The sequence below is a fragment of the Dermacentor variabilis genome, chromosome 3 (assembly GCF_050947875.1).
Source record: "Dermacentor variabilis isolate Ectoservices chromosome 3, ASM5094787v1, whole genome shotgun sequence".
NCBI lineage: Eukaryota > Metazoa > Arthropoda > Arachnida > Ixodida > Ixodidae > Dermacentor > Dermacentor variabilis.
The window spans coordinates 15,527,501-15,545,443 of NC_134570.1; the positions used below are offsets into that span (position 1 = coordinate 15,527,501).

The window sequence follows — 17,943 nt, forward strand, 5'->3', positions numbered from 1 at the left end:
CCCTTGTGTATCTCGTAGGCGGAAAGGATGGCTGCGCCGTCGAACCAGTGCTGCAAGGAGAAGCCGCCGTCCAGCTCCCACATGCCAGGACCCAGCCGGAACAGCTTGCCGCTCACCCACTCGGGCATTGTGCCTGCGCAGCGAGGAAACAGGAAGATGGCGACCACTGCTGAATGTCATTGCGCTCATAGAAAAGCTTATCAAGTGCACGCGCTCATTAGGATTTTCAGCAGTGTGGAAGCTGTCTATAGAGTGTATCCGATAGCTTTGATCACGACAAGCCGACGTCGGCCCGAACTGCTTTAAAAGTGTTAGTGTGCTTTTTAAAAGAAGCGGGACTCATTGAGAGACTATATAGTACGTGCGAATTTATGCGTTCCTTTTTTTTAATCTTCTCTTGTTTGCTTATCGAACTTTTCGAGCTCCAGGTAAAGGAATCCCACAGTATCACAATATAATGTTGGAGTCTATGAATATTGAGGTTGTGAAAACAATTAAAATTCTTGGTGTAACCTTCTCCAACAGCTTACAATAGGACGACCACATAGACTCAGTCCTCAAGAAGCTCAGCAGCACAGTCGGTATGCTAAGTCGCTATAGACACACTTTCCCCACTTCTGTTAAAATACTGCTTTATAATGCTTTGTTTGCCTCGCATATCAATTGCGGTCATTTAGTATGGGATATTACCACACAAACTAATCTAATGTTGAATTCCAATGACGGAGTCGGAGCAGCCGACACACTCCGCGAGCGAGCACTCGACTCTGGCTTAGAGCAGCGCCTCCTAATCCGCGAGTGGAACACAACCTGCGCCGCCGGAGCAAGGCGGAAGCGGAACTTCTATCGCCGAGTTACCCAGGATACCTTGCGTGCTGTCATTTCCTGCCGCTGTTAGCCGCTGTTTGCTCCCAGCACCACCGCACCGGTCACTTGTCTCTTCAGCGCCGTTCACATGCTGTTTCTTTTTTTATGTGCGGAATAGATATCTCGCCAAGCGTGCAGCAGCTTTTGCTTCCTCGCCAGTCGTGACCGGTGGCGCCTCCCAGCAGACAAACGTGGCGAAGGAAATACGTCACTCAGAGTTCCGGTCCACTCCGCCAATTTTGGCGGAGCATCTCTTTCTGCTCCACGGAGTGACTCCCGCTCTAAATCCACTCCGACTCTCTCATTGGAAGACCTTACTCCCGCCCTCACTCTGTCATTGGAACAAACTTGCTCCGAAATGAGCAGAAAAGTTCCTCCGACTCCGCCATTGTAATTCAACATAAGCAATACACTTGTCATGCAGAAAAGGGCGCTACGTATTATTGCGAATGTATCTAATGTTGAATTCCAATGGCGGAGTCGGAGCAAGTTCTGAAGACCTGTCGCCCTCAACATTGCATTTGCATTGTAATGCTGGAATAAATATTTTGATTTGATTTGATCTTTTCGGCCTTTACCCCTTCCCCTGTGCAAACTAGCCAACCGGACATCTAATCTGGTTAACCTCTCTGCCTTTCAGCGACTGTTTGTAACGGCCTGCTGGCACTGAATAGGCTTGTGTCCAATTCGGTGGAAGGTGAAGAAAGAGAAAGGTGCCTGTTGGAAGTAGTGGACTGCCTTCAAAGAATGTTCGGCGTGAATGTATGCGCTTTAAGGATCCAACTAGACGAGTGTTTTCCTATATTAAGAAAACCAATCTTCAGCTCCTGCTGGCCGATAATGAGGGATGATTTTCTGTTACGTCATTCAGAACCTACAGTGAACAAGCTGCACTTGCAATGGGAAAGAACTTCAAGTCAGTAAATATCCAAGCGAACAAGGTAAAAGCCAAGGTCACGTTGCAGTGTAAAGATCTTGAATTTTTAAGACTGTGCAGAGCGGCTAATGCTGTGAATCTAGGTGTGCTGTCGTTGTTTTTTAGCGTGAGAACGCATAAACCAGAGAAGCCATTCCGGTGTTTTGTTAGCGAACGAGACTTGTGTCAACACCTTGAAAGGCGGTTTCCTTTAAAGCAACTAAAATCACTTGTAGTAAAAGATCCGTTTGTTGGAAAAATTAAGATGGCGTCACGCAGTTCATGGTAGGTTTTCAAGGGGGTGGGTATGTGGTCTCAGTAGATGTAGTATATTTATTTTATTCGGTGCCGCATGCAGAATTATTTAACGTTGCGAAAACATGTATCGCCGAGAACAGCGTTCGTGCTTTTGGGAGGGCTGCAGCGATTTCCGTATATAATTTTACAACCTTACTGGAATGTTATCGGTGTTCCACATTTGTGACGTACGAAGAGAAAGCTTATATTCAACGAAACGGGATCTGTATTGGATCATGCGTGGCACCATTGCTCTGCGACATGTTCTTAGCCTTTTCTGACAGAGCGTTGGCTCAGGTCCTTGACAATGCAAAGGTGCATAGGGTTTTTAGATATGTGCACGATACTTTAGCTGTGTTAAAACACAAACCGTGTATGACTACCGCTATCTTAGTGGATAAAATCCTAAAGGAATTTAGACAACATGCGAAGAGGTTGTCCTTCATGCACGAGTTGCCTACTGATAACCACACATAATTTCTAGATATGAGCCTCACGCTGTCAGAAAAAACATGTGCTGGGCCTACTATCCCCGATCATGTAACGAGTTGACGCCCTATGATGCGACCCACTCAAAAGTCATTAAGAGAGGTATTGCCTCTGTGATTTTGGAAGGTGGGCTGGTGATATCGTGCCCTCACAGGATGGCGGACAGCTTGGACAGTCAGGTCTACCAGCTTTACTCAGCTGGGTATCCTCGCTGCGTCGTGGGAGCCCTAGTTGAAACCCTCCTTCAAAAATTGAAAGGAAGAACGAAGGAATGGCACTGAATGGTAAAAAGGTCATTAGTTGTACCTTACGTACACAAGGTTGCGCACAACCTTAAGAAGGTAGCTAATAGGTACAAGTTACCTTTGGTCTTCTCGGCACCAAAGAAGCTGTCGCGCCTTTGGCTTCGGTTTTCAAAAGCGCCTGAGCCATCTATATGTGGTAAGAGGCATGCAAGGTCCCACGTCACCTGTGCGGTGGGTGTGGCTTATGAAATTCCGCTCAGCTGTGGGAAGGTTTACATCGGCCAAACGGGCCGACATGTTAAGACAGAGCGAGAGAACATAAACTTTCCATTAAGAATAACCTCTCGGCACATCTACCTGACCCGCCGTGGTTGCTCAGTGGCTATGGTGTTGGGCTGCTGAGCACGAGGTCGCGGGATCGAATACCGGCCACGGCGGCCGCATTTCGATGGGGGCGAAATGCGAAAACACCCGTGTACTTAGATTTAGGTGCACGTTAAAGAACCCCAGGTGGTCAAAATTTCCGGAGTCCTCCACTACGGCGTGCCTTAGAAAGTGGTTTTGGCACGTAAAACCCCATAATTAATTAACATCTACCTGTGCACTGCAAATCCTGTAAATGTAAGGCAACATTTAAAGGGATCACCATCATTGGCAGAAGCAACAAGGTGCTAGCACGTGAGACGTTGGAGGCATATAACATAAGAAGAAAAAATATATCTGTATTAGCGATACGTCAGTAGTGTTGCGCAGTGCTCAGTTTGAATTTTTTAGATGCTTTTTAAGCTAGCACATCATTGATCTTGACAGATTTATGGTGGTGTGAGGCGCGGAACTTTGCTGCTCATATATGGCGTGGCTATATATTGCGATGTTCGCAAGGAATAAAGTTAGTTGCGAGTGACGCCCTTCCGTATCGCCTGTCTTTCTTGGTGTGTGGCGCCATTTTCGTTGTAAAATGTTGTTTGCCAATATTGACGTATCTGTTTGATTTCAGTGTACATTACTTATCTTTGATACTTTCGGGACGCTGACTTAATACGCTTGACTCTCTTGGATTAAGGTGCTCTATTAATGTGTTCTGTTGGCATGTTTTTAGACAAATCTAGCTGTTCCTGTGTTGCATGTAGTCCCGTCTGCTTGTACCAGAGCTACGGCTCGCAGTATGTGTAAATAAATAAATAAATAAATAAATAAATAAATAAATAAATAAATAAATAAATATGCAAAAGCTATGCAATCGCTTCTTTCACGTTAAACCATCTGCGAGCGCGTTGTCGCCTTGCGACTAATAACAATAAAAGATGTACTTCTAAACAGTCCTCGCTGATCCAATGCAACGTTGGAATTTCAACCACACGAGACGTGTTTGAGGTAGTGATATAGCAGCAGCTGCAGACGATCGACACTGTTGCGTTTCGCCTGCGACACGTGGTTTTGCCGGCGCGACTGCGGCGGGGCGGCAGACATTTTGGCCCGATCGTCGTCGCCGCAACGCTCATCGGCAGGTGTTTCCAGGCGCGACTGCGGCGATGCGACCGCAAAGGATCACCCTCGCATTCCAGTCATTGTGCCAGAACCAGGCGATGCGAAAGCAGGGATCATCCTCTCATTACAGTCATTGTGCCCGACCGGCAGCGCTACAACAGGGTGCTACGAGATCGTGCTCGACATGGTGCTACGGCAGCGCTACAACAGGGTGCTACGAGATCGTGCTCGACATGGTGCTACGGCATCGCTACGACAGTGTGCGTCACCATTAGCCCATTGTACATTCACGTGCTCGTCTTTTGAGGGGTTCCTTCTTGCCCTCAACTGCGAGAGTATAAAAACAGCTGCCCCCGGACGCCAAAAAGGAGGGCTCCGATTTCTTCTGTTGAGTAAAGTGCTCTCCCGTCTCTCTACTTCGGTCAACCTGACCGCCAACTCTTTGCGATGTTAAAATAAACAAGTTGTTTCGTTGTTACCAGTCGACTCTTGCTTTGCCGGGACCTTCGGATGCTTCCAGTTGTACCTCAGGCCGCCAGGCCAACGCTACCCTTGGGGCTTGCGACCCAGGTACAACCACGGGCGTCAGCGCCGAGTTCCCAACAGATCGTACCAGCAGTCCGATCCAAACATCTGGTTGGCAGCGGTGAGATCGCCTCCGACTTCAAACAACTGTCTGCCAGCGGAGAGATCGCGACAACGGAGGCCAGCAGCGAAGAGATGCAGTTGACTGTATGCTGAGCAGCTCAACGACGATCCGGGAGCAGTGCAACGAGCCCTGTGTGACGACTGGTTGCCTGCAGCGGAACGACTGCGCGGAATTCCTGCCTGCGAGGTTTGGTGAGTGCGGGACTTTCTTCTTCTGAGCTTTGCCAGGCTTTTGTTAGTGTCAGAAACAGAGCTGGTAATTGTGGTTGTCGTTGCTGCCGGGTTAGTTTGCGGCAAGACAATAGTAAGCAGTAGAGAAAGCAGCATTCAGAGCAGCCATGGATTTGAAGTCGTTGCGCAAACCGAAATTGTTGGAGCTTGCAAGAGAGTTGGGTCTGGATGTCTCAGACAAACTAAGAAAACCTGAACTGCTAAAGGCTATTCTTGAGTTAGAGGCTGAGGATGACGAGCTGTCGGAATGCCTTGAGACCATTGAAGAGAGGGAGACTGCAAAAAGACAGGAGCGTGAACGTAAAGAACAAAAAGAAAAAGAAGAGCGTGAACGTAAAGAACAGAAAGAAAAAGAAGAGCGTGAACGTAAAGAACAGAAAGAAAAAGAAGAGCGTGAACGTAAAGAACAGAAAGAGCGAGAGCAACAAGAGCGTGACCGTCAACACGCTTTGGAAATGAAGCGTCTTGAGGTAGAGATGGAACGCGCTCGTAATGGAAGTCAGGCACACGGTGCAGGAGAACGCGTATTGTTCAAAATGACTGACCTGATGCGGCCGTTTAAGCTTGGAGAGGACATTGGTTTGTTCCTGGTTAACTTTGAGCGAACGTGCGAGAAGCAGGGGTTCTCTCGGGAAACGTGGCCACAGCGCTTGCTCACTTTGTTACCCGGCGAGGCGGCCGACGTAGTCGCTCGCTTGGATAGAGAGGAGGCAGAGGATTTCGACAAAGTAAAATCGAGTCTGCTAAAAAAGTACCGGCTGTCTGCGGAGGCGTTCCGTCGGAAGTTTCGGGAAAATGAGAAAGGCAAAAGTGAGTCATATACAGAGTTTGCGTATAGGCTTATGTCAAACATGCAGGAGTGGCTCAAAGAAGAGAAAGCGTTCGGTGACCACGATAAAGTTCTGCAGTGTTTCGGGCTAGAACAGTTTTATAGTCGGTTACCGGAGAACGTGCGATACTGGGTCTTGGATAGGCCAGACGTTTGTACGGTGGCTAAAGCCGCTGAGCTAGCCGAGGAGTTTGTGACGCGTCGGGCTCGCGGAGCTAAGGACGGTCAAAAGGGTGAATTTGGCTCGAAGTTTGAGAGGCCGAAGTTCACGCCCATGAGATTAAAGGGGGACACGCGTAGTGCGGATGCGAGTGAAAGCAGTCCGACCAGACGTAAAGAGACGGCGGCAGCCGAACGCAGAAAGCGGTTCGAGATGAGGCGAGCGCGCTTGTGTTATACGTGCCAGAAGCCGGGTCACTTTTCGGCGCAGTGTCCGGAAACAACACCAAAAGTTGTGTTTTTTTCAATAGGCAGCACTGACGAGAACATGAAGCTTCTCGAGCCTTACATGCGAGACCTCCTCGTGAACGGGAAAGAGTGCCGAGTGCTTCGCGATTCCGCAGCTACGATGGATGTAGTTCACCCGTCTTACGTAGAACCCCATATGTTCACGGGCGAGTGCGCATGGATCAAGCAAGCCGTGGAAGCTCATAGCGTGTGTCTGCCGGTAGCAAAGGTGCTTATTGAGGGACCTTTCGGAGCGCTTGAGACGGAGGCCGCAGTGTCATCTATGCTGCCACCCCAGTACCCGTACCTATTTTCAAACAGGTCCGATCACCTCCTGCGCGAGAAGGGGCTTTTGTTTGGTGAAGCTAGTGTTCAGGCCTTAACCAGATCGAAGGTTCGGGAGCTCGCTGCAAAGGCGGTAGTTGCGGGGCCGACGTTATCAAACAACGAAAAAGGGTCAGAGGCGCAGCAAGCTGATATTCAGAGCACGCCCGAACTGAATAAACTTGAGTCTGTAACGTTAAAGGCGCCAGATACTGGAGAGGAAATGCCCGACACGGGAAAGTTAGAAGAGCTATCTACTGATTTGCTCATCGCGCCTACGTCAGACGGACTTGATAGGTTGCTAAAAGTCAGCCGGTCGGCTTTGATAGCCGAGCAAAAAAAGGATGGCAGCCTGGAAAACGTGCGCTGCAATGTCAAAGAAGGTATCGCCAGGAAAACTGCGCGTTTTGTGGAAAGGGGTGGAGTCCTGTACCGGAAGTATCTAGACCGCAGAGGAGTGGAGTTCGATCAGCTGGTCGTGCCTCAATGCTATCGTCAGGATCTGTTGCGCTTGTCACACGGGGGTTCGTGGTCCGGACACCTAGGAGTTAAGAAAACTAAGGACCGTCTCTTGCAAGAGTACTATTGGCCAGGGTGTTTTCGGGACGCAGACCATTTCGTGAGGACATGTGACACTTGTCAGCGGGTGGGCAAACCAGGGGACAAATCGAGGGCGCCGTTGAAATTGGTACCTATCATTACGGAGCCTTTTAGACGGCTCGTTATTGATACTGTGGGACCTCTGCCGGTAACAGCCACGGGGTACAGACACATTTTGACTGTGATCTGCCCAGCGACAAAGTTCTCTGAAGCAGTGCCGCTTAAAGAACTCAGCTCAGTTGAGATAGTCAATGCACTACTGTCCATATTTGCGCGAGTTGGTTTTCCTGCAGAAATTCAATCAGATCAGGGCACAGTGTTTACTAGCGCTTTGACGACAACTTTTCTCGAAAGGTGTGGGGTAAAGCTGCTACACAGCTCAGTGTACCACCCACAGTCGAATTCCGTTGAGAAGCTCCACTCCGTCATGAAGCGCGTGTTGAGAGCGTTGTGTTTTGAACATCGAACTGACTGGGAGCTGTGTCTGCCTGGGGTGATGTTTGCTTTAAGGACCGCGCCGCATGCAGCTACGGGGTTTTCGCCAGCTGAACTGGTGTACGGTCGCTCGCTTCGGTCTCCGCTTCGCATGCTTCGAGAATCATGGGAAGGTAGGGGCGACGACCCAGTCGTGGTGGAGTACGTGCTTAAGCTCCTCGAACGCTTAAGAAGGGCACAGGAGTTGTCAGGTGAAGCAATGACAAAGGCCCAGCAGAGGGCCAAGGTTTATTATGATCGGACAGCCAGGGCCCGTCGTTTTGAGGTTGGCGATGAGGTCATGATATTGCGCACATCGCTAAACAACAAACTAGACGTGCAGTGGGAGGGCCCAGCACGAATTGTTCAGAAACTGTCGGACGTTAACTACGTGGTAAGTCTGCCAGGAAAGCGGAAAGCACAGCAAGTTTACCACTGTAATCTGCTCAAACCTTATAGACAAAGGGAAGCAGTGGTGTGCATGATGGTAAACGTTCCTGAAGAGCTTCCGGTCGAGCTTCCGGGACAAGGCTCAGTGACGAACAGGGAAGACACCGGTCAAGTCATTAGTGACCTTATCAGTAAAGCACCGCTGTCGCCCGAGCAGAAAACCGAACTACACCAGCTATTACAAGAGTTTCAAGGTCTGTTCTCTGAGAGGCCTGGTAGGACTTCTGTACTTACTCATGATATAGAACTTACCTCCACAGAGCCAGTACGATCCAAGGCGTATCGGGTGTCACCCCGCCAGAGCGATATTATGGAGGCTGAGGTAAAGAAAATGCTACAGCTCGGTGTTATTGAGGCAGGTGAAAGTGATTATACCTCCCCTTTGATTTTAGTTGAGGTACCGGGCAAGGAACCTCGTCCTTGCGTCGACTACCGCAGGCTTAATTCCATCACTAAGGATCAAATTTATCCGATCCCTAACATCGAGGAGCGCCTTGAGAAAGTTAGTAGCGCTCAGTTTATTTCCACCCTAGATCTTGTCAGGGGTTATTGGCAGGTTCCACTTACAGAAGAGGCTAGTAGGTATGCGGCGTTCATTTCACCAATGGGAACATTCCGTCCTAAAGTGTTGAGTTTTGGTTTGAAGAACGCGCCATACTGTTTTTCAAGCCTCATGGATAAAGTGTTGCGGGGACAGCAAGAATTCGCTTTACCGTATCTAGACGACGTAGCGATATTCTCCGCATCCTGGTCTGAGCATATGGCACACTTGCGGGCAGTGCTAACCCGCCTGCGCGAAGCGGGCTTGACAGTCAAGGCTCCTAAGTGCCAGTTAGCACAGGCCGAGGTTGTCTACCTCGGTCATGTGATTGGTCAGGGTCGTCGCCGCCCCTCTGAAATAAAAGTGGCCGCTGTGCGAGACTTTCCGCAACCGCGCACCAAGACCGATATTCGGTCGTTCTTGGGTGTCGCCGGCTACTATCAGAGGTACATCCCTAGGTACTCTGATATCGCGGCTCCCCTGACGGATGCTCTAAGAAAGACAGAGCCTCAAACAGTCGTCTGGGACGAGACAAAGGAAAGAGCTTTTAGCGCCCTAAAGAGTGCCCTAACAAGCCAGCCTGTGCTACGATCGCCAGACTATACAAAAGGGTTCGTTGTTCAGTGCGATGCTAGTGAGCGAGGCATGGGCGTTGTACTGTGCCAACGGGAAAATGGAGAAGTAGAACACCCCGTCCTGTATGCTAGTCGTAAGCTGACCAGTCGTGAGCAGGCGTATAGCGCCACCGAGAAAGAGTGTGCATGTCTCGTGTGGGCCGTTCAGAAATTGTCCTGCTATCTAGCCGGCTCGAGGTTTATCATTGAGACGGGTCACTGCCCTCTCCTATGGCTGCAGACCATCTCTCCCAAAAATGGCCGCCTCCTGCGCTGGAGCCTCGCTTTACAACAATATTCCTTTGAGGTGCGTTACAAAAAGGGGAGTCTCAACGGTAACGCCGATGGCTTAAGTCGAAGCCCCTAACGTAGGAATCAACCTCAAAATTGTTTGTTACCGATGTTTTTCTTCCTGAGGCAGGATTTTTTTTAACATATTGCTTTTGTTTAGTGTTTCAAAGTGATGATATGCTTTCTAGTGCAATTTTTCAATTTGTGGACGCGTTCTGAGTGATGCTAGACTACTGTAAGGAACTAGGCAGTGGTATAAAAAGGGGAAAGAGCCTGGCAGGGCTTAGTGAGGGTTGTGCCGTGCTTGCTGACTGAGCGGTTGAGTTTCAGCGTAGTTCTAACGCTTGCCGGGAACGAGAACAAAAATGTGAACTCTCCCGAAGTCACTTTGCAGTGTCCCGTGCGAACCTGAACGAGAGAACGAGGCCTTCTCTGTGCGCTGCGCTCAAGAAACGTCGAGGGACGCCCGACTTCGGTTATGAGCATCATCGAGCGACATCCCTCCGGACAGCGGATGCAGTCCCCTGTCCATCGGGATCTCCTTCCCCCGGCGGGGCGGTCTGTTGCGTTTCGCCTGCGACACGTGGTTTTGCCGGCGCGACTGCGGCGGGGCGGCAGACATTTTGGCCCGATCGTCGTCGCCGCAACGCTCATCGGCAGGTGTTTCCAGGCGCGACTGCGGCGATGCGACCGCAAAGGATCACCCTCGCATTCCAGTCATTGTGCCAGAACCAGGCGATGCGAAAGCAGGGATCATCCTCTCATTACAGTCATTGTGCCCGACCGGCAGCGCTACAACAGGGTGCTACGAGATCGTGCTCGACATGGTGCTACGGCAGCGCTACAACAGGGTGCTACGAGATCGTGCTCGACATGGTGCTACGGCATCGCTACGACAGTGTGCGTCACCATTAGCCCATTGTACATTCACGTGCTCGTCTTTTGAGTGGTTCCTTCTTGCCCTCAACTGCGAGAGTATAAAAACAGCTGCCCCCGGACGCCAAAAAGGAGGGCTCCGATTTCTTCTGTTGAGTAAAGTGCTCTCCCGTCTCTCTACTTCGGTCAACCTGACCGCCAACTCTTTGCGATGTTAAAATAAACAAGTTGTTTCGTTGTTACCAGTCGACTCTTGCTTTGCCGGGACCTTCGGATGCTTCCAGTTGTACCCCAGGCCGCCAGGCCAACGCTACCCTTGGGGCTTGCGACCCAGGTACAACCACGGGCGTCAGCGCCGAGTTCCCAACAGATCGTACCAGCGGTGCGATCCAAACAACACACTCACGGCCTCGTTGCCTACGATACGGCTTTGGGCTATCACAAGAGCGACAAAAGGGAACGAATGTCCGTGACACAGCACAATATCATGAGTTCACATTATGAAACGACCCGCATGCCCCTACAATAATTGAAAATAGTGTCTCAAGAGAAACCGACTCGAATCTCACCTTCACAGCGCGGGCTTACCCCAGGTGGAGTGGACAGGACTCGAACAAACACTGGGAATCGACCACCACGTGGTATAGACGGAAGTCGCTTACAGGAGAGCACCTCTCAAAAACGATAAGGCAAAAATCACGCACTAGACAGCTTTCCGAAAAGAAGGCCCTACATCAGGTGCCATAGACCTCGATGAATAGACCAAATTCATCACAGAAAAAAATACAGAAATACACAAAGGAAGTTCAACAGGCCATGGAAACACCGGCAGTGGATCCCCGCCTTCTCCACCTGTAGGAAGCTCGTAGAAGCCTTATTCGTTGATGAAAAAAAAAAACAGAACAGAGTCCTGAAAAGAACGCAATGCGGAGCTTGCCAAGCAAGCCGAAGAATACGCCGACCAATTAGAAAGGCAGAACTGGCACCAGGTGTGTGACATACTGGAACTCCAAGCAACTGCAAGGCATGGAACATCCTCAACTCGCTGTTAAACCCTACGGAATAAAAAACACCAAGTCAAGAAAGAACCTCACGAAGCTCCTCCGGAATTACGGAGGCTTAGAAGACAAAATCTTTGAAGCAGTAAATAAGAAGCTCACAGGAGGCACACAAGCTGCATCAATATCTGGAATGCACCTAGGTTACACAGGGAAAGCAAATAAAGAACTTGATCACCCATTCACACAGGAAGAAATGGAAGCGGCATTGGAAAAGCTCACCCGAAACACAAGCCTAAGTAAAAACCGCGTAAACAACAACACCCTCAACAAACAATAGAACATGGCAGAACACCTCCTAAAGGCCATCAACGAATGCTGGGTATCCCAGCAATCTGGAAACACGCTGAGGTCATCGTGATCCGGAAGCAAAACAAACCACTGGGAATAGGAAACACGCGACCCATACCCCTCACAACATGCGCAGGCAAGCTGTGCGAGCATATGGTTCTCAACAGACTAATTCCATACATGGAAGAAAACGGGTACATGCCCGGCAACATGCATGGATTCCATCCCCTTTTATCGACTCAAGACATCCTGCTACACTGAAGGAAAACGTCATAGATAATCTAGGCAAACACAGCAATAGTGCAATCCTGGCCATGGACGTGGAATGAGCATTTGACAACGTGTCTCACACGGCAATGCTGAAGAACCTCCAGGACACGCACTGTGACGAAGAAACATACCGCTACATACAATACTTTCTAATCAGCAAAACAGCAACAATGCGCCTGGGTAGCCTCAAATCCGACATGTTTAGAGATGGCGAACGAAGGAACTCTGCCGAGCTGTGTCATCTCGCTTCTGCTTTTTAACATAACCATGCTGAATATATCAAATATAATAAACGGTATATAAGGGATGAGACGCGTCCTCTATGCAAATGACGTCGCCATCTGGATGACAGGCGGATCCCCAGGAACTCAACCGCATGCACTGCAAGAAGCGGTGGAACACTCAGAATAAAATTCAAGGTGCACTTCGTTATCCCTACGTTATGACTTAAGTGACTCTATCTTAATTAACTGTGCCTTAGCTGACTTCGTGTGAACACAGAAGGTCGTGGGTCCGACTCCCACCAAAGGTCCAGGGTTCGAGTGCCTTAACTCTGTCTTCATGAACTGTGGCTTAATTAACTTCGTCTAAATTAACTCCAAAGGTATTGGGTTCGTCTCCTACCAAAGATCGAAGGTTCGTAGCCTTCTTGGACCATCGTTTTGGACCATAGGACCATTTAATGCTTCAGCATGCGAACCAGAAAAATCGGAGCTTCTCATACAAAAAGCAAGAACCAGGGGAAGACTGCCAAAAGGTGAAATCCAAGAACCAGAACTCTGTCTTAATGGAGTGCAAATCCCTAAAGTAGTGTCGCTCAGAATCCTCGGCCTACTGCACACAAAGACGGATCGGGAGCCGCCAACACAAACTGCAAGAAACCTTCACGCAAGTAGCCCATTTGGTACGATGGGTATAGCAAACAGAAGATAGGGCTTCAAAGAACAAGATGTAGTAAGAATCGTTTAAGCCCTCATCATCAGCAGAATCATCTACAGCACCCCTTACCTAGACTTAAAGAATGCAGAAATCGAAAAACTGAACACCCTCATCCGGAAGGCCTTCAAGATTGCCACTGACATCTCCGAACGCTCCTCCGCACGATACAACAATGCAGCGAAATATACCGGAACTCCGGCCCATGCGATAAGTGCCGTCGACAGCAAGGGTGCAGAGAGAACGGCAGCTAGCATCTTAATAAGAGAAGTAGATATGGCAGGACAAACAGCAGTAGCCTTGGACGTCTCAGCCCGTGGGGAGGGGGCAATAAGACTCACAGATCCAGAAAGGGAGAATCTCCATGCAAGTCTTAAAAACACTCACAGAAATGGCAAAGGAGCACCTACCACATACATGCATCGTTTAAACTCCGGGGCACGAGTCCCTGCTAAGGAATGAGACAACCGACGCCTTCGCGCGAGCTCACGTCCACCGGACTTCTTCACAGGACGTACCAAGGACAACGGATGAAGTCCCGAAAAAGCACAGCAATATTCTGCAACACTCCAGGCTAGACCGAAGAAGTTAGCGACACTTCACCCCAGCCTTACTAGCGAAGAAGCAGTAACCCTAAGGAAATTGCAAGCCAACAGCTAAGTCCACGGCATCATATTGCACCAAATCTCACCTACTCAGCATTCATACTTCTGCACGTACTCAGATGTCTTAAACACCCTATGCCACATGTTATGGAAATGTGTAGGAAAACACGGCACCGTATACACACCCAAACATTAACCGAAGAGCAGTGAGAGGCCAAGCTATCAGACCAGGACCCGAATAGACAGCGCAGCCTGATCGACCGGTCACGGGAGGTGACCAGGGCCTGCGGCTACCCGGGATAGGGAGGCCGCCCATCTAGGGTGCAGACTCCGCTAGTTAAGAATAAAAGCTCATTCTCTCGCTCTGGGCACCAAGAGGACTAAGGTGATGCGTGACGCTTGCCGAGGGAAGTGCGTTGATGAGAAGTGTAAGGGAGGTAGAGATCAGGAGCGAGCCGGATCTTTTGAGCCGCTCTTCTAAAAGAGCGAGTGAGCCGTGGCTCAGTAAAAGTTAGCGGCGGTTCTTTTGGAGAACCGGTTCTTTTGGAGAGCTGGTTCAGTGAGCCGTAATGAGCCGTGCCGTACCATTCCGTCAGAGCCGGGTGTTCTGCCAGGTGCGATTTGCGCGCCATCTATTAGCAGTGCGAGAAAGCTGGTTAAGTGAACGGGTCGGCACGGCTCACTGAACGAGAGAGAAGTGGCTCTCCAAAAGTGCCGCCTCTTTTGTAGAGCCGCTTCTCTCTCGTTCAGTGAGTCGTTCGAAGAGCCGGCTTTGTTGGAGAGCGGCTTCTTCCTCGTTCAGTGAGCCGTTCCGACCGTTCACTCACAGCCGGGTCTTCTGGCAAAGTGCGTATTTCTGGGCGAGTTGATTGAGAGTCCGTTCTTTTGGAGAGCCGCTTCTCTCTCGTTCAGTGAGTCGTTCGAAGAGCCGGCTTTGTTGGAGAGCGGCTTCTTCCTCGTTCAGTGAACCGTTCCGACCGTTCACTCACAGCCGGGTCTTCTGGCAAAGTGCGTATTTCTGGGCGAGTTGATTGAGAGTCCGTTCTTTTGGAGAGCCGGTTCTCTCTCGTTCAGTGAGCCGTTCGGACCCGTTCAGTCACAGCCGGGTCTTCTGGCAAAGTGCGTATTTCCGGGCGAGTTGGTTGAGAGCCCGTTCTTTTGGAGAGCCGGTTCTCTCTCGTTCAGTCAGCCGTTCCGACCCGTTCAGTCAGAGCCGGGTCTTCTGGCAAAGTGCGTATTTCTGGGCGAGTTGGTTGAGAGTCGGTTCTTTTGCACAGCCAGTTCTCTCTCGTTCAGTGAGCCGTTCCGACCCGTTCAGTCACAGCCGGGTGTTCTGGCAAAGTGCGTATTTCTGGGCGAGTTGGTTGAGAGTCCGTTCTTTTGGAGAGCCGGTTCTCTCTCGTTCAGTGAGCCGTTCCGACCCGTTCAGTCAGAGCCGGGCCTTCTGGCAAAGTGCGTATTTCTGGGCGAGTTGGTTGAGAGTCCGTTCTTTTGGAGAGCCGGTTCTCTTTCGTTCAGTGAGCCGTTCCGACCCGTTCAGTCACAGCCGGGTCTTCTGGCAAAGTGCGTATTTCTGGGCGAGTTGGTTGAGAGTCCGTTCTTTTGGAGAGCCGGTTCTCTCTCGTTCAGTCAGCCGCTCCGACCCGTTCAGTCAGAGCCGGGTCTTCTGGCAAAGTGCGTATTTCTGGGCGAGTTGGTTGAGAGTCCGTTCTTTTGGAGAGCCGGTTCTCTCTCGTTCAGTGAGCCGTTCCGACCCGTTCAGTCAGAGCCAGGTCTTCTGGCAAAGTGCGTATTTCTGGGCGAGTTGGTTGAGAGTCCGTTCTTTTGGAGAGCCGGTTCTCTCTCGTTCAGTGAGCCGTTCCGACCCGTTCAGTGAGCCGTTCCGACCCGTTCAGTCAGAGCCGGTTCTTCTGGCAAAGTGCGTATTTCTGGGCGAGTTGGTTGAGAGTCCGTTCTTTTGGAGAGCCGGTTCTCTCTAGTTCAGTGAGCCGTTCCGACCCGTTCAGTCAGAGCCGGGTCTTCTGGCAAAGTGCGTATTTCTGGGCGAGTTGGTTGAGAGTCCGTTCTTTTGGAGAGCCGGTTCTCTCTCGTTCAGTGAGCCGTTCCGACCCGTTCAGTCAGAGCCGGGTCTTCTGGCAAAGTGCGTATTTCTGGGCGAGTTGGTTGAGAGTCCGTTCTTTTGGAGAGCCGGTTCTCTCTCGTTCAGTGAGCCGTTCCGACCCGTTCAGTCACAGCCGGGTCTTCTGGCAAAGTGCGTATTTCTGGGCGAGTTGGTTGAGAGTCCGTTCTTTTGGAGAGCCGGTTCTCTCTCGTTCAGTCAGCCGTTCCGACCCGTTCAGTCAGAGCCGGGTCTTCTGGCAAAGTGCGTATGTCTGGGCGAGTTGGTTGAGAGTCGGTTCTTTTGGACAGCCAGTTCTCTCTCGTTCAGTGAGCCATTCCGACCCGTTCAGTCAGAGCCGGGTCTTCTGGCAAAGTGCGTATGTCTGGGCGAGTTGGTTGAGAGTCCGTTCTTTTGGAGAGCCGGTTCTCTCTCGTTCAGTCAGCCGTTCCGACCCGTTCAGTCAGAGCCGGGTCTTCTGGCAAAGTGCGTATTTCTGGGCGAGTTGGTTGAGAGTCCGTTCTTTTGGAGAGCCGGTTCTCTCTCGTTCAGTCAGCCGTTCCGACCCGTTCAGTCAGAGCCGGGTCTTCTGGCAAAGTGCGTATTTCTGGGCGAGTTGGTTGAGAGTCGGTTCTTTTGGACAGCCAGTTCTCTCTCGTTCAGTGAGCCATTCCGACCCGTTCAGTCAGAGCCGGGTCTTCTGGCAAAGTGCGTATGTCTGGGCGAGTTGGTTGAGAGTCGGTTCTTTTGGACAGCCAGTTCTCTCTCGTTCAGTGAGCCGTTCCGACCCGTTCAGTCAGAGCCGGGTCTTCTGGCAAAGTGCGTATGTCTGGGCGAGTTGGTTGAGAGTCCGTTCTTTTGGAGAGCCGGTTCTCTTTCGTTCAGTCAGCCGTTCCGACCCGTTCAGTCAGAGCCGGGTCTTCTGGCAAAGTGCGTATTTCTGGGCGAGTTGGTTGAGAGTCCGTTCTTTTGGAGAGCCGGTTCTCTCTCGTTCAGTCAGCCGTTCCGACCCGTTCAGTCAGAGCCGGGTCTTCTGGCAAAGTGCGTATGTCTGGGCGAGTTGGTTGAGAGTCGGTTCTTTTGGACAGCCAGTTCTCTCTCGTTCAGTGAGCCATTCCGACCCGTTCAGTCAGAGCCGGGTCTTCTGGCAAAGTGCGTATGTCTGGGCGAGTTGGTTGAGAGTCCGTTCTTTTGGAGAGCCGGTTCTCTCTCGTTCAGTCAGCCGTTCCGACCCGTTCAGTCAGAGCCGGGTCTTCTGGCAAAGTGCGTATTTCTGGGCGAGTTGGTTGAGAGTCCGTTCTTTTGGAGAGCCGGTTCTCTCTCGTTCAGTCAGCCGTTCCGACCCGTTCAGTCAGAGCCGGGTCTTCTGGCAAAGTGCGTATTTCTGGGCGAGTTGGTTGAGAGTCGGTTCTTTTGGACAGCCAGTTCTCTCTCGTTCAGTGAGCCGTTCCGACCCGTTCAGTCAGAGCCGGGTCTTCTGGCAAAGTGCGTATGTCTTGGCGAGTTGGTTGAGAGTCCGTTCTTTTGGAGAGCCGGTTCTCTCTCGTTCAGTCAGCCGTTCCGACCCGTTCAGTCAGAGCCGGGTCTTCTGGCAAAGTGCGTATTTCCGGGCGAGTTGGTTGAGAGTCGGTTCTTTTGGACAGCCAGTTCTCTCTCGTTCAGTGAGCCGTTCCGACCCGTTCAGTCACAGCCGGGTCTTCTGGCAAAGTGCGCATTGCTGGGCGAGTTGGTTGAGATACATTTCGAGCAAAAGAGCGCTCGCAGAGCGCTGTATGTGTTGTCCTCGCTTTGTGTTGTCCTGTGGTGTTGTGTCTTCCTTGTTGTCGTCCGTTGTCTGCGAGCGCTGTTTCGCTCAGAACCTGTCTTCTGGCACATCATTGGGAAAGGATGACGCCGTTCGTTGATAGCTGTTGTTCGAGCGATGTCTCACGACTCCCACCGATCGTGCATCGTGAGGTGGTGCAACATTTCGAAGGTATTAGTAAAAATACCTATAACGCGGTCATTCTGCTAATGCACATATCGTTTTCTTAAAGCCAAATAACTAGACTCTATAGC

At 50.7% G+C, this 17,943-nt stretch overlaps 1 protein-coding gene across 1 annotated transcript in view; it reads right to left on the reverse strand.

Annotated features, from left to right (window-relative positions):
* LOC142575179 (carotenoid-cleaving dioxygenase, mitochondrial-like) overlaps positions 1-17,943 on the reverse strand; it is an 81,590-nt gene that overhangs the window by 30,125 nt on the left and 33,522 nt on the right. The window contains exon 2 of the mRNA XM_075684272.1: positions 1-133. This exon is cut by the window's left edge and continues 4 nt beyond it. Within this exon, the coding sequence (XP_075540387.1) occupies positions 1-133 (133 nt within the window). The remainder of the gene's footprint in view (positions 134-17,943) is intronic.